Source organism: Phaethon aethereus, assembly GCF_964289735.1.
Source record: "Phaethon aethereus genome assembly, chromosome: 3".
NCBI lineage: Eukaryota > Metazoa > Chordata > Aves > Phaethontiformes > Phaethontidae > Phaethon > Phaethon aethereus.
The window spans coordinates 85,038,378-85,054,062 of record NC_138576.1 but is presented as its reverse complement, the minus strand read 5'-3'; the positions used below and the strand labels follow the sequence as shown (position 1 = coordinate 85,054,062).

Here is a 15,685-nt window from a genome sequence, read left to right as displayed (position 1 = left end):
AGGAGCATTGTGCAAACTCAGGCTGAGGTTCCCACAATCCCAGAGAGTGTTTGTGGAGCCATAAATTTGATAGCAATGGCTTCAAATGAAACATAGACCCCCAAACTGAAGTAGACATGGGACTATCTTCCTTACCTCATACCTGCATCCCATGTGCCAATTTTCCAGACTTTAATCCAAATTCCCATTTTATATTCTGTGGGCCCACACATAAATGCACATACATACACAGAGAGCATGTTTTGTAGTGGTAAGAACAACAAAGAAAAAATCATGCTGGTAGTTAAATGCTTTTATAGCACTACTGAGCCATAAGGACACCCCTCTGCAGTGAAGAGGAGGAGCCCTGTGCAGAGGTTTCTCCAGTTTATCGTTACTGGTGATGGAGGCAGGGTTGCCATCCCGCTCTACAGGAGATGGAGCCCAGCTCTCAAGCTCCCCAGGCCCTGGTAGGAAATCAGACCCCTCTCCAGAGTGGCCTTATGTCTCTAGGAAGCCCTGCCAGCCCATGTGTCCCTCCCTCCTTGCCGGCATGCCCTCCAACAGCTCGGGGAGAGGTGGCACGGCTGGCAGCGGGTGATGGGATGGGTGCGGGTGCAGCATGAGGGGCTCCAGCAGCAGCAGACCGATGCCGCTGCTGAGGTCCCTCCCTGGCCGCCCATCCCAACCTGCTCCCTTTTGCCCCATCATCACCCGTGGAGCAGCAGGATGGAGGCACTGGGGCAGGTTTAGCTGCGCCATGGCTGTTGGCACTGCCAGGTTTGCTCCAGCAGCCGTGCCGGTGCGATGCAGAGGGCAGTTCCGGGCAGAACCGAGCAGCTGGGGTGGGGGAGTGCAGGACCATTGCTGGTGGCAGCACCAGTTCAACGTGTCCACCAAGGGAGAGCCGCAGGTGTACTGCACGGTCTCTTCTGGTAGCTCACCCAGTTCCAAGGATGAGATGGCGCCCAGGAGACCAGGGCCAAGTTCCTCTCTTCAGCGTGGCACTCTGGGGTGGTGATTTGGCCTGCTATTATGTAAGATTTAACAAAAGCTGTATAACAAAACTATTTTAAGTAAGAATGTTAATTGAAGGCTGAGTCAGGCTGCAGCTAGCACAGAGACGTTTTTGAGAGGCTCATACCCTTTTTCATTTGGTCTATATTTTTTTCCACTTAATTACAATGTGTGTGGAACAGCAGTTAGCAATAATAGTAACTGGCAGAGGGAAAACGGATGATGAAGGTGATTGTCCTCTTGCCTCTGGATCAGCCATTGAAACCCATCCCAGATCTGCAATATCCAGAAGTTGTTCACCTCTGAGGCTGCGCAGGGCATGTGGGAAGTGACGCAGAGGACATTCATCTGACTCTTGGGCCACGTCTCCACCGTGGCCAGGGAGACAACTGGAGGGGCCCCAGTCAGCACTGGGTAACTAGTCCTCGCTGAAGTCTACGCTGGTGTGGTTTTTCCCTGTTGTTGCTCTCCCCAGAGGGGTTAAAAAGGAGGTGTGGACATGTCTGCCCATGCCTTAGCAAGCTGCCATGGAATGCCATGGGGTCCAGCACAAAACAACAGCAGTCTCCTCCATGCCAGCTGCTGTTGGCATAGCCTCTAAAGGACTCTCCAAGCAGACCATGGAGCAAAGAGGCAGCTGCTTGGTGTTCCTGATCATGATGGACTGCATGTTGACACTGTGGTGAGACATGTTAGGGAGAGGGTTGTTGAGGGACGCCTGTCTGGCACCTTCCAAGCGCACGTGCAAGACCCCTGAATCAGCAGCACATGGCGGCTGTGCGAGCAGCCTCTGCAGCCGCCCCAGCAAGCTCACCGGCACAGCCATTCCTCGGGCATGACGCAAGAACCTCGGCAGGTCCCATTACGAAGGTGACTGGACCTCAGTCCCTCATCCAGCCCCATCTGGGAGACTAAGTGATATGCAAGTTCCAGCCTTTGGCAAGTTCCTTTAATGACTGAAATTCAGAGGAGGAGACCAACTTTAATTGCCAGTTCCAGCAGAGGTCTACCGGTTATTAATGTTGCTGGTGTTCTTTTTATCAAATATGAACTCAACTGTATTTCCTAGCAGGCACCTCTTTCTGGATCTCAGCGTGAGCAGGAGGGATGTAGGTGCCTGGAAAAGGGATGTGCGTGATTTTTTTCCTGAAAGTACAAGTGGACAGGATGAGGTAATGCCATACAGCTCTGCTGTTTACGTTTGCAAATGCATCATTAATGCCTGAACCTGTAAGTATTGCTTACGCAGCAGTACACTACGCATATGACAGAATGTATGAGAAGATAGAAACACCCTCTTTTACTTCTTTTTACTTAGCGTATTAGGCAGCAGTGAGCACAAAGGTGAGGCCAGGGGCTGAAGCACAGAGCAGAGCATTCCCCCTGCCCTGACTGCCCGGGGTGCTCCCCGAGGGGCTCCCCGCAGAGGAGGGACACTGCCTGGCCTCGGGAGGAGAGCAAAGGAGAGGAACGAGAGGCGGTGCCAGGGGGGCCTGGAACATATTTCATTTGCATTTGGCGCTTTCTCAGATTCGGGCACACTTCTGTTAACTCTTGTTATGTTGCAAAATTGAAATAATATGGCTGCAAGGACTCGCGGAAATGCGGGCACCCCAGCCGAACCTCAGTGTGCCTGGAACAAACCAAGGCTGCGGCCTCGGGCGCTGGCTGGCAGCCTTTGCGTGCCAATGCCCGAAATTCCTCCCGAAGGAAGAGTGGTCTGTTCAAGCGACTCTCCTGTACGTTGCCCCATCTGTCGTAGTGCTTCCCCTAAAAAGCAGCCCCCCTGAGGTGGGGGATAGGGGAGCACGGGCGGGAAGAGCACCAGGGCGGTGCGTCTCGCTACCCAGCTGGGCGAGCGCCCGCGTTCGGTGACTGTAAAACCCCAGCAATTGCCAGGTAATCGGAGAGGGAATCCACCTCCCCTTTCCTCCCCCCCTTCGAGGCTCTTTGAACTAGCCGATCTGCGCGGAGGCCAAACCCATCAGCACCTGCCCCCCAGAGCCCTCAGCCCCTCCAGGCGCCCGTGCCCCACGGGGAGGACAAGACAACCACCGGGCGAGCGGAAAAGTGGGATTGCAACACCGCCGGCGCTGGCAGGAAACCTTGAGGTCAGCAGCAGCAAAGACTACCTTCAGCCGGGCTGCCTCCCCCGCCAGCGCTGGCCCCGTCCTGCCCCAAACCGTGGGGCCGGCGGCCACCGAGGCAGGGAGGCCTGCCGGGACGGCTGGCTCTTCTGGCGGGCCCGGGAGGTGACTCACCAGCTGGAGCTGTCAGCGAGCGACAGTCTGCTGCTTCGGGGGGACATTTTGGTAATGCAGGAACTCCCGCACTGGGAACAGCTCTAACAGCTCTGGCCCAGGCTTTGAGAAGATCTGGGCCTCGGGTTTGACTCCTATTTCCTGTGAGGACCTCGCCACCAACTCCCTCAAACAGGGAAAAAAGCGTTTTCCAGCCCAGACTCCCCAGCCCAACCGAGAAAATCCCGTGGCGCACCTGTCCCCGGGGCTCCCCTCCTCGCTGTGCTCGCGCACGTGGCGAGGGACGCGCTGCCACTGCTTCGCAGCTCGTCGGCGCGCTGCGCGCGGCATTGACGCGGGCCGGGGGGATGAAGCGCGGACAAGGAATACGACTACATGGGGGGCTTAGACAGACGGAGGTTTAAAGCCCTCCGTAATTTTTTCAACAGATGATCTGTTTCTGCTCTTATTTTGTAACGTTTCCTGTGAAGTCCTCGCCCCTGTCCAATTTTCGAAGGGTACTTGGAAGCCTGTCGACTCCCACACAGAAGGCAGGGAGCAGAGCCGGCGCCGTGTCGTGGAGGGGTCACGGCTTCCTGGGCTTCCTGTTTATTTTGGGAAGGGGTCACCCGGCCGACTGGCCGCTCTGCTTGCGCCCCAGGAAGCCCCCGGCCGCCGCATTCCTGCCCCCCTCGCCCGTGGCCGCAGACAATCGCCGACTGTGGCTCGCAATGCAGAGCGCCAAGGCGGGTTGTAAATAGGATAACCCGACATGCCTATTTACCCAGCCTGGGGACAAGGGGCGGAAGCATTTCCACATCAATTGCCCTTTCTTCTGGCATCTGGAAGTATCTCTCTGAAGTTTTTATTTCTCTTCGGAGGGTAGTAACCTCTGAATTTCTCAAGTATTTCCATGATATTTTCCTCGATGCTTTTTTTCTACTGCTACTTGAGAAGAGGGTGTAAAGTCAACTGCTCAGTTAAAACCAGAATTGTTTCCTTTTTTAAAGGAAGCGTGCAATTTTTGCTCCAAACCGCCTCAGGTAGAGCCCACCAATGGAGCAGAAGCTGTAGCATCCAGGCTCTTGCTTGCCATGCGACTCCCTGGTAAGTAGCGCACAGATACGTCCCCGAACTTGCTAGAGCAAAAATGACAGCAGAATAACAGCGTATGTAGCATCTCCATATTTTGGGAGACATCTGTGAACTAATGGCCAGCCAGTGTCCTTGCTGGTGCTTCCTTTTCTAGGCAGGCTCTGCTTTGGCGGTGCCTCACAGCTCTTCAGAAGCCACCACTGAGCAGCGGCATTCAACCCAGCTGTCTTCAAGGAGTTAATAAAAGGAAAGGCCCCCACATACGGCAAAAGGCAGACACCAAGTAGCTGCTCAAGGCCCTCTCGCTCCTCTGGCACTGGAGCTAGTGCGGTGACCTCCCTCCGGCCTCCATGGAGTATTTTTCTGCCAGTGCCCCCGTCAGCTCCTGCCATCCACAGTCAGCTCCAGCCTGCGGGGCAGGATAGCCGTCAGCACGCCGCTGACGAGCATCTCAGAGAGGCGCGCTCTCGTCCTGCGGAGCACGTAAGCACACATGGCTTTACATTCATAGTGATGCTCCTGTGAATAAAGTTATAAGTGGTTTTAAACATCTGCAGGATCAGCGGCTTCCCATGAGCCTGTCCAAAGCCTGTTTATGTCAACAGGCTGTGCCTGATGATACTCTCATTTGCATCGGTATCTTTTTTTTTCCTGTGGCACTAAATAAAACATTGCTGGATGGAGATTATTCTTTTTCTCTAAGACTTTTCTCTTTTCAGTGTGCCATGAGGCTGGCTTTGGGACCAGCATCAACGTGAAAAGAGGACATCGCCTGAACTGCTCTTTGAATTGTACATCTTAAAATCCATGCATAGAAGGGTGGTGGTGGGGATTCACTTTCAGAATGATGAATCGTTTTAAATGAGAATAAAAAGTTTCAGTGTTTCTAAAATGGCTACCAGTAACTCACTCTTGCAGGCAAACATGAGCAGCTGTCTACAAGCAAGATCCGGCAGTTGCTTTAGGGGCTTTTGAACTGTTTGGCAAAAATCACATAATCCTCACCTAGGCAAGAAGCCTACTGAAACTCAGGTTCACTCAGCTTTCTGGAAAATCCTCTGGAGCAACCTGCCATCTCCAGCAGGAATGAAAATGGCAGAAATGCCATAAAATCAGGAGGCGCCTCGGAGTGGAGGCAAAGCCCCTCTGTCCCTACCTAAACTATCCTCTCAGCAGAGGCCCTACCAACATTATAACAAATACTTGCTGACCAAACTCCTGGCCGTGCACTGGCGGAGGCTGTAGTCTGCTCTCAGGTTTCTGCTGGTTGAGCTGGCAGGTTTTGCTTTCAGCCACAATGGCACTGCTTCAGTGGGCTCCTTGGCCCCAAATCACCTACATCTGACCAAATCCAAAGCTTCAAGGACTATTCCCAGCCTTCTCCCCTCCCAGTTCTGGAAAAGTAGCCTCCATAATTCATTACAGACCAAAGAAGGACAGGTAGCAGCACCCTCCAGCATAATCACCCTTCCCATCTTGGCTCTAGCCATTTTGCTACCACCCTGCAGGACCTCTGCCCCAACAGAAGGATGGAAATAAGACCAATGGAGGAAGAAGTGCATACCTGCAGCAGGGGAAGGATGTGGGGCAGCCCTCGATCAGGAGGGTAAGGGGAATGCTGAGGGCATGGGGGAGCAGGTGGAGAGCACTGGTTTGGACACAAGAGGAAAGGCAGGCCCCACCGAGGATGGGTACCTGGGTGCAGTGCAGGCGGGGGGCACAGCTCTGGGGCAAGGGGCCGCATGCGATCGCTGCCGCCAGTGCAGGGGAAAGGTGGGAAGGGAAACAGGACCCTGCAGGGAGGGAAGAGCAGAGAAACACAGCAAGACCTCAGTGTGGCCCAGTGAAAAATGCCAAAAACACATGGGGTGGGAAGGGGTTCGCCATGGCGTTGATGTGGGGGTGGCAGACAGAGTTGATCTTAAAGAGCTGCCCCGCTCTGACCTCTGCCTTCCTTCCCTCAACCATGACGCTGGGCACAACCGGGACACGGCGAAGGCCTCCCGCACGGCACGGGCCCCCGTCCATGCCACCATGGTGCTCCTCGGCTGGGCACTGCCCTGGCCCTGCGCCACCCCCATGCCCCATCAGGTGTCCTCCAGCACTCGCTGCTCCTGTCTGTAGCGTTGGCGTGCGATAGCAAGAGGCGTTTCACAGCGATCGGGCACAAAAGGATGGTTTCTGTTTCAAAAAAAAAAAAAGGAACAAGAAACAAATGCATTAGCTGTTTGATTCTGGTGCAGTTACTGCTGTAACAGTCAGCAGCTTTGAGGACTTTTTTTTGTGATTTGATACATAAACCACATTTCCTATGTAGCACTGCCACTCTTTTTTTATCAGCTTTTTGACACTGAGCTCGGTAACGTGGGTTTTTTGCCTTTTCCACCAGAATGAATTCAAAGGCAGCAAACGCGGAAAGACCAGAATACCGCTCATCTTGACTTTTCCAAGCAGCTAGTTTTCATTAGAAATAAAGGAAAATAAATACAGATCACATTTTCTGTCCTGCAGTTAAAAGCCTGCCACAGCTGAAAGCGTTGCTTTCTTCTTCCCCTGCAGCCTCACTCAGCTAGCGCTCCAGCTCTGCTCACGATCCGAAATGTGCAAACACACTGTTTCTTGGCTTTCCACCAGTATATATAAATATATGTAATTTTTTCCTTCGCAGAACCTGGAGGCTAAAGCAAGAGGGCAAAGGAGTACGTGACTAAAACATCCAAACTTCCTCTTTCATAAGCCATCACATGATGAAGTGCAATTACAATTCCTGCCTTGTCCCTGCCAATTGCAGGCGCATTGCCTCACCCGAGAAACCCGGCTGCTTCCCCCCTCCGTGCGTGTGTGCGAGCGAGTGTGTGAGTGTGTGTGTGTGTGTGTGTGTGGAGGCAGCACTCGCTGCAGCCGGCTTGGCGAGGCTCCAGCTTCGGGCTGGAGAAAGAGGGCAGTGGGTGGAAGACGAAAACAAAGATCTGTTTACTTAGCATGCACGGATAAAGCGTCTTTCCAGCCGGGGAGGGGAGGAGGGAAGAGAAACAGCTTTAAGGAACTTTGATGCAATGTGAAAGGAGGGCTGCTCGGCAAGAGCGAGACGATGTTAACCCTTGGCTCTCCGGGGGCACGTCGGGGCCGCGCCGCGGCCGGGCTGTTCCCCTTCCCCTTCCTCCTACCCCCACCCGCGCCCCGACTGGCTGCTGCAGAGCGGGTACGAGCCGTGGGGGCTTCGGGGATGCCTCCCGGGGCAGGAGCCCTGACCGCCGCCGCGGGGCCGGGCCGGGTTTTTGTTTTGCTCTTTAACAGCCCGGCGCCTACGGGCCGTCCAGCCGGGGGTGCAGTCACCAAGTCACCCAGCCTGGCAGCGGGGCAGACGCTGGCAGCCAGCGCCAGGACGAGGAGGAGGAGGGCGGGGCAGGGCGAGGCAAGGGGGAGACACCCCCCCCAAAGGAGCACCACCCAGCCCCCGACCGGCGGGCGGCAGGAGGGAGCGCGGGGGAGTCCCCGCCGAACCCCTGCGCCGGGCCGAGGAAAAGCGGCGAGGAGGCGGCGTTTCGCCCCGCATCGGCCCGTCCGCCCCGTCGAGCGGCTGCCAGCCGGGGGGAGGCATCTCCCGCCGGCGGCGGCGGACGTCAGAGCTTCCTCGGCCCCGGCCGGCCCCCGCCTCCCGCCCGCCCTCCCTCCCCCGTAACCTACATAACGGCGTGGGAAGGGCGGCGCGAGCACGGGCGTCGGGGGGGTGGGGGCAGCAGCCTGCGCCGTGCTTTCCCGGCCCGGGCACACGCGTGACCGGGGTGCGCCCGGAGGGGGGCTGCTTACCCTCCCGTGGCAGAGGGGAAGCGCAAACACCCTGTCTGCCCGTCTCCCTCGCCCCCGCCCCGTGTTTTGGTGTGGGTGCAGGCGGCGGATGAGCGATTCGCAGGGTGGAAGGGGGACGGGGAAACATGTCGGCAGGTTTCTCTCGGGGGGAGGAAACGGCGTTCGCTTAGTCCGTGTGAATTTTGCTCATCAGCATTAGAGAACCGCTGGTTTGTGGTTGCAAATGACAGGAAATCTAGAGCGTCCTATTTCCTGTGCACAATGACAACAGTTGAAAAACAACAACATAAAAAAAAGCAAAGATGGGTAATCGCTCTACTTATGTACAATGGTGCCTCCTGCCCCGGCGGGGAGAACGAAGCCGGGCAGCGGCGCGGGAGGGCGCCGGTCCCTGCCCGGAGCTGGCGCTGGCCGTCCGGGCCCGGCGGGGGGGCCGGGGGGTGCCCAAGGTCACCGGCCGAGCGGCGCGGGGGGACCCCGAGCCCGCACTGCGGGACGTGCCCCGCGCATCTCCGCGTCCACGCGTGGCAGGTTCCGGCAAAGCCCCTCAGCGGCGCGGGAAATCGTAATAAAAACAATAATAAAAATAATAACAGAAAAGGAGGAGGGAGCTGCAGCGCACCCCCGCCCCCTGCCTTGTCCCCCTCCGCTCCCACAGCCCTCCCCGAGGGCGAGACGGGGCGGCCCCCGGCGGCAGGAGGAACCCCGCTGCCGGTGCCGGTGGCGGGGGCGCGGGCAGGGTCCGCGGCGGCGGCGGCGGGGCGGGGGCGCGCAGCGCGCAGGCGCGGCCGGCACTGTCGAAGAATCGAGGCGGCGGCGCGCAGAGGCGGCGGTGGCGGCTGGAGCCCGGCACGGCACGGCGCCGCCGCCAGCCCCGGCCCCGGCCCCGGCCCCCGCGGCAGTCCCCGCCCCGCCGCGCCGGCCCCCGCCGCCCCGCGCCGCCCCGTAGTAGCCAGCGAGCGGGGGAGCCGTGCGGGCGGCAGCGGCCGCAGCCCTGCGCCAGCCGCGCCGCGGAGATGCGCGTCCCCGCCACCCTGTGAGCGCCGCCGGCGGAGACGGCGAGGGGAGCGGCGTCCCCCGCAGCGGCTCTGCCTGCCGGGGCGCCCGCCGCGCCCCGCTCCAGCGCACGGAAGAGGAAGGCGAGGGGGAGGGGTCCCGGCGGACGGTCCTGCTGCGGCCGCGGCGCCCGAGCCTCCCCGTCGGGACTCCGGTGGCGAGGGGCGGAGGAGGCGGTGGCCGGAGCCGGAGCGGGGGGCGCTCGCCGCTGCCCCGGGGCCGGGACATGTCGTCGGCGGCGGTGGCGGCTGCTTCCCGCAGGCAGTCGTGCTACCTGTGCGACCTGCCCCGCATGCCCTGGGCCATGATCTGGGACTTCACCGAGCCCGTCTGCCGGGGCTGCGTCAACTACGAGGGCGCCGACCGCGTGGAGTTCGTCATCGACACGGCGCGGCAGCTGAAGCGGGCGCACGGCTGCTTCCCCGAGGGCCGGGCCCCGCCGCCGCCCCACGCCAAGCAGCCGCCGCTCTCCGCCAAGGAGCTCCTGGCGCAGCAGCAGCAGCAGCTCGGCCACCCCGCGGCGGCGGAGGCTGCGGCGCGGCCCCCGCCGCAGCCCCTGGAGCGCTACTCGCTGGCGGCCGAGCGGCCGCCGCCCCGCCTGGGCGCCGAGTACGGTGGCGGACGGCAGGTCAACGGCATCCTGGTGCCCAACGGCTTCCCCAAGCCCGAGGAGCCGCCCGAGCTCAACCGGCAGAGCCCCAACCCGCGGCGGACGCACGCTGTGCCCCCCACCCTGGTGCCGCTGGTGAACGGCGCCGGGCTCCCCGCCGCCATCGGCGGCCTGGGCAGCCGCGCTGCCGCCGCAGCCGCCGCCTCGCTGGCCGCCATCTCCGCCGCGCCCGCCCCGATGGCCGTGCCCGTCCCCCAGCAGCCGGCGGCGGCGGCGCAGGCGGCGGGGCAGGCGGCGGGGCAGCCCAGCGAGCTGGGGCACAAGCGCCCCGGCTCCGTCTCCTCCTCCTCCTCCTCCTCGGGCGGCGGCGCGGCGGGGGAGCACGACGGCGGCGCCAAGGAGAAGCGGGGCTCGGCCGAGAGCCTGCCGGCGGCGGCGGCGGCGGAGCTGGCCGGCGAGGGCAAGGGCCGGGCGGCCGGCGAGCAGGAGTGGCTGGCCAAGCCCAAGACGGTGCGGGACACGTTGCTAGCCCTGCACCAGCACGGCGGCCACGCCGTGCCCCCCTTCGACAGCAAGTTCAAGAAGGAGCCGGGCATGGCGGGCGGCAGGCTGCTGGGCTACGAGACCAACGGCGCCGTGGCCAAGCCAGGTGAGACGGCGGGGGTCGGAGGGCGGCGGGCAGGGCAGGGGAGGATGCGGGGCATGCGGCGGGGAGGATCCCGGGCGGCTTCGGGTGCCCGGGGGGTGGCCGCGGCCACCCCTTGCTGCGGTAGCACGGCGTTGACCCCCGCGCTTGGCGGTGCGTTGCGGCTGCGCTGCCTTCTCACCCTCCTCCTCCTCCCCCCCCCCTCTGCCTCTGCAGGGGCCCGGGCCGCCCGGAAGAGGAAACCTTCCCCCGAGCCGGAGGGCGAGGCGGGACCCCCGAAGATCAACGGGGAGGCGCAGCCCTGGCTGCCCACCTCGTCGGAAGGGATGAAGCTGCCGCTGACGGCCACCCCCTTCATGTCGCCCCCGCCGCCCACCGCCTCGCCCCACTCCAACCGGACCACGCCGCCCGAGGCGGCCCAGAACGGCCAGTCCCCCATGGCCGCCCTCATTTTGGTGGCGGACAATGCCGGGGGCAACCACGCCTCCAAAGACGCCAACCAGGTCCACTCCACCACGCGGAGGAACAGCAGCAGCCCCCCTTCGCCCTCCGCCATGAACCAAAGAAGGCTGGGCCCCGGCAGGGAGGTGCCGGGCCAGGGGGCCAACGCGGCGGGCGGGCTGGAGCCCGTCCACCCCGCCAGCCTGCCGGACTCGTCCCTCGCCGCCAGCGTCCCGTTGTGTTGTACCCTCTGCCACGAACGCCTGGAAGACACCCACTTCGTGCAGTGCCCCTCCGTCCCCTCCCACAAGTTCTGCTTCCCCTGCTCCCGGCAGAGCATCAAGCAGCAGGGAGCCAGCGGGGAGGTGTATTGTCCCAGCGGGGAGAAGTGTCCCCTGGTCGGCTCCAACGTCCCCTGGGCCTTCATGCAAGGGGAGATCGCCACCATCCTGGCCGGAGACGTGAAAGTGAAAAAGGAGAGGGACTCGTGACTCGCCCGCTCCCGCCGCCCGACGTCACCTTGAACTCGAACTGCTCGAATTCTGTATATATCTATAAATATATATATATAAATATATATATATCTCCAAGACAAGGGAAATGTAGACTTCATAAACATGGCTGTATAATTTTGATTTTTTTGAATACATTGTGTTTCTATATTTTTTGAAGACAAAAGGTATGTACTTATTATAAAGGCATTTCTTCTAATTCTTCTCTTTTTTTTTTGTTTTGTTTTGTTTTGTTTTTCGTTTTTCCTTTTTTTTTTCTTTTTTCCCTTTGGTTATAGCAACTATTTGTTGTGCTTCCCTGGTGACAGTTACTGTTCAATGTAGGCTGTGACTTGCGCTGCTTTTTTTAGAGAGCACTTGGCAAACCAGAAATGCTTCTAGCTGTATTTGTATGCACTTGTTTCTTTTTTTTTCTTTTCCCCCCTTTTTTTTTTTTAAATGCCAAATACACTTTCTGACATTGTAAAGATTGCCTTACTGTCTGTGATTCCTTATTCCTGGCCCCTGTCCTGTAGAGCTGGTCGCATGCAGTCTTGGTCTGAGGCGGTTGGGGAGAAGAGTGGCTAGCCAAGGCGGGGATGCCCTTCGCCATCCCGCCGGCCAGGCGAGCTTAGGGAGCGAGGGGAATTTCTCCCAGAAATGTGCGGCTTGGGTTGCGATGGCAGATCCGCCAGATCCAGTCCCAGATTCCTCCGTGTTTCTCAAGGGAAGTTGCCTCCAGAGTAGGATGTGGAGAGGTGTCAGAGAGGCGCTGTTGAGTTAGGGATATCTGGGTTGGTTTGTTTTTGGTTTCGTGGTTTTGGTTTTTTTGTTGTTTTTTTTTTAAGGCAAAGTTGACCGCAGTTCACGTGATCAGTTGTAAGATTACAAAACTGCATTTATTCACCAATTACATACCGTAACGTGGAATTTTGATAACGAATTTAATTATACGATTGGTGAAGGCACCAACGTAGCACTGCCATCTCTGTAGGTCTTCGGCGTCACTTTTGGGGCTTTCGTGTCTTTGGACGAAGCTGGGGAGGTGGGGGAGAGACTGATTTTTTTTTTTTTTTTTTTTCCTAATTTTACTTTAATTTTCAGATAGTGCAGGTGGACTTTGAGTTTGCCTATCAGTCGCCTCTAGTGCTGTTGCTATTGTTACTATCCCTGACCCAGTATTTCCAAGTAGTGGCAGGTACGGTGTGGTACAGTGACAGCAGTGACTGAGGCTCTGCCAGATCGCCCGCAGGTATATCAGTGACAGCCCAAATGTGGGTGGAGGAAACCTGTAATTTCCTTATTACGTGTGCTTGAAACAAACCTACTGCTATTCTTTGAAAATGAAAATATAAACTGGTTGGAATGAAAGCAATTAGGGCTGCACATAATGCCCTGGCCCTGCCTTTTAAGCTACTTTGGAGAACTCTTTTGTAAAGCCACTTCTTTTGATCACGCTTCTGCATCACCAAGCAGACTTCTCAAATCAATAAATCATTGGTTACTAGAAATAGTTCGAGTCTTATAGTGATGTTTTTGTGCTGTTTATAGTTCGTTGGCAACGCTGCAGCTGTACGAGCCCTTCTGTTGAGGTGTTTATAACTGGGTTATAAGCAGTTGTTTCTGAGCAAAAGGGTGGCGAGGTCGTCCCTTCCTGGGGACGGGCTAATAAACACTTTCAGTATCGGAAGAGGAGGAGGAGGAAAAATCTGTTCAACCGACTATAATTTGAAGAATCTTGGGTGCTTTTTAGTCAACTGTTCTTATTGTGATACTGTTCAGACTGCAATTTAATGCAGAGTAGACCTTTTTTGGAAGACTACCTTTTTTTCTTCTTTTTCTTTTTTTTAAAGAAATGGTCATGATTAGTATTTGAAGATCAGAACTGCACATGCACAGTAATTTTTTATGAAGTGTTTAATGAGCACACCCACTACATTGTGTTCCATATTACAGGTCAATGTAATATTAGATAAGACTTGCATGATAAACAAATTCATTGAGTCAATATTACGCTTTAAAACTTATACCTATAGTCAAGATTGGTGTCTTATGTAAACACATTTAGCCAATTTGAAGAAAACGCACATTATATATATATACCTATATATATACCTATATATAAAAAAAACAACTGTAAAGGATTCTTTGGAACCACTATGATCTGTGTAAATGTGTATTTAGGCACTTTATTAAAAAAAATGGATTTTGAGCTGATAGATGGTAACAAGTTCTTCAAAGTTCCTTGGCATAATACCTCCCATGGGATGAAGCTCATGTTTTTGATTAAGGTGGTATCCCTGCTCTTAAAAAAGAAGCAAAACTGAAACCCCAAAGCCTCCCTAAAAAGGCCCCCCCTTTTGTATTATTAGGTGGCCCAGCTCTGAGCCTGCCGAGGGCGAGACCTGCTCCTGACAAAGCTTCCCCTTGTTTTGGGGCCGAGGGACGTTGGTGTGACTGGGCAGAGAGGCCCGTAAGGAAGCGCACCTTCCTCCTCCTCCCCGCCGGCCGCCCCGCTCCCGCAGCTCTGTGACTCCTGGAGAGGATGGAAACTCCCCGGCCAGCGATGCCAGGCGGTGGCACGGGAACAACGTAGCTGGACAAGAAATGGCTGGTGGCGGCTGCGCTCGCTCAGCTGACATTCAGCCCCCGCACCCCGGCCAAGTCTGATCTCTACCGTAAAACTTCAGAACTGCAAAAGGAAACGAAAAAAAGGGAAAAAAATTAAAATCTGAGGGTGTTCATACGTAGCTCGTTTTTCTCACACTCAGTGTTGCTTTTTTTCCTTTACTGAGTTACAGTAACTCTCCGGTGGATTCTGCCTTCATACCAGTTTACTACTACTTCCCGGGCTACAAGCGGGGGTGTTTTTTTATTATTATTATTATTTTGAAGTGCTTTAGCTGCAACAGTGCTACTGTTAATACTCCTTTTTAAACTTTTTAAAAGGTGATACTGTAATTTGTGTAGTATTAAAAGTGTTTTAATGAAGAATGTGTGATTATTTATTTTTTTTCAAACCTACTTCCATTGCTTTTTTTCAAAGATACTTTTTCCTGGCAGATCACCTGCACAGTGCTTTTGTTGATAGGTGCTGAACTAACCTGTTGCCATTTTTACTTTTTTTTTTTTTCTCTTCTGGCACTAAGCATAAGGAAACTAGGAGCTTGAAATACTTGCTGCGCTTTTTTGTATATAAAAAAAAGAAAGCTCAAGCAAGCTATAGTTGCCCAAGTGCAATATTTTTTTTTTATTATTTTTTTTTAATACTGTTTCTGACACTTGCTCGTAAAGAGGCAGCGGTGCGGGGCAAGCGGGGGTGCGTGGAGCCGGCGGGTGCTGCCCTGCGCCCGGGTGTCGGGGGGTGGGCAAGGCGCCGCACAAGGGAGGCTTTGACCGCCTTTGTGGTGGCCTCAGGAAACCTGGTATGTTTGGGAGCTCCCCTTTTAGATGTGCTGTAAACCAGGCCATGGCAACCGCGTGTTTTTATGAACTAGCACTTAGGCAAAGGGTATAAATACATTTGAGAGTGCTCTCTAGTGGCTTGTTCTGTCAACAGAGCCCCTGGATCCTTTCCTTCTGCGCCTGGGCCAAGCCCTGCTCCTCCGTCCTGCTGGCGGGACGGGATGGGGCGCTGCCCCGGGGACACCCCGCCACCCGCTCGCCCTCCCGGGGCAACGGCTCGCCTGCAGCGCGGCACCTGCCCTGCCGGTTGCACCCGCTCCCCGTGCCCGGTTTGCCCCCAAAGCGGCGTGGGACGGCCCGCCTGGTGTGCAGAGGGTTATGGCACAAACACAGCCTCTCCTCGGGCGGCAGGAGAAAACATTGGACCGTGTGGAAATTAACGGCACCAGGAGTAGCTGAGGTCGCCGTAAATCGAGGCGTTTGCAGCCCTGACTCCTGCTGCTTCACTGCGACAGGGCTACAGGCGGGAGGCGTCCAGTAATTAAAGCTTGAAGAGGATCAGCCCTCAGCATTTCGTGTTTCTCGTCCTCCAGCATTTGCATTTAGGTAGCTCCAGCTGCAGCTTTTGAAAAAGAATTTTAAAAACCCCCCACCTTTCCCCAAGTGGGCCCTTGTTTGTTCATAAGCCACACTCCAGCCCGGTATAAACTACACCACCAAGTCTGTGCTCCCAGAGATAACGAGGCAAGTAAAAAAACAAAAAATAAAAAAACCCAAGAAAACTTCTTTCCCTTCTGTTAAAAGAGAAGGTGGGCCTGGGCAATGTATGGATTCACTTTCTGCAGTGGGCAGCCCTCGCCGCTTGCCGGGCAGGGCCGTGGGATGGCCCAGCCGC

At 56.6% G+C, this 15,685-nt stretch overlaps 1 protein-coding gene across 1 annotated transcript; it reads left to right on the top strand.

Moving 5' to 3' along the window:
- Positions 1-9,423: 9,423 nt before the first annotated feature.
- IRF2BP2 (interferon regulatory factor 2 binding protein 2) lies at positions 9,424-13,661 on the top strand (the record flags this gene model as incomplete). The annotated part of the gene is made up of 2 exons (XM_081997198.1): positions 9,424-10,456; positions 10,670-13,661. The coding sequence occupies 2 exons, from the start codon at positions 9,424-9,426 to the stop codon at positions 11,383-11,385; spliced, it is 1,749 nt and encodes a 582-aa protein (XP_081853324.1). The 3' UTR covers positions 11,386-13,661.
- Positions 13,662-15,685: the final 2,024 nt, after the last annotated feature.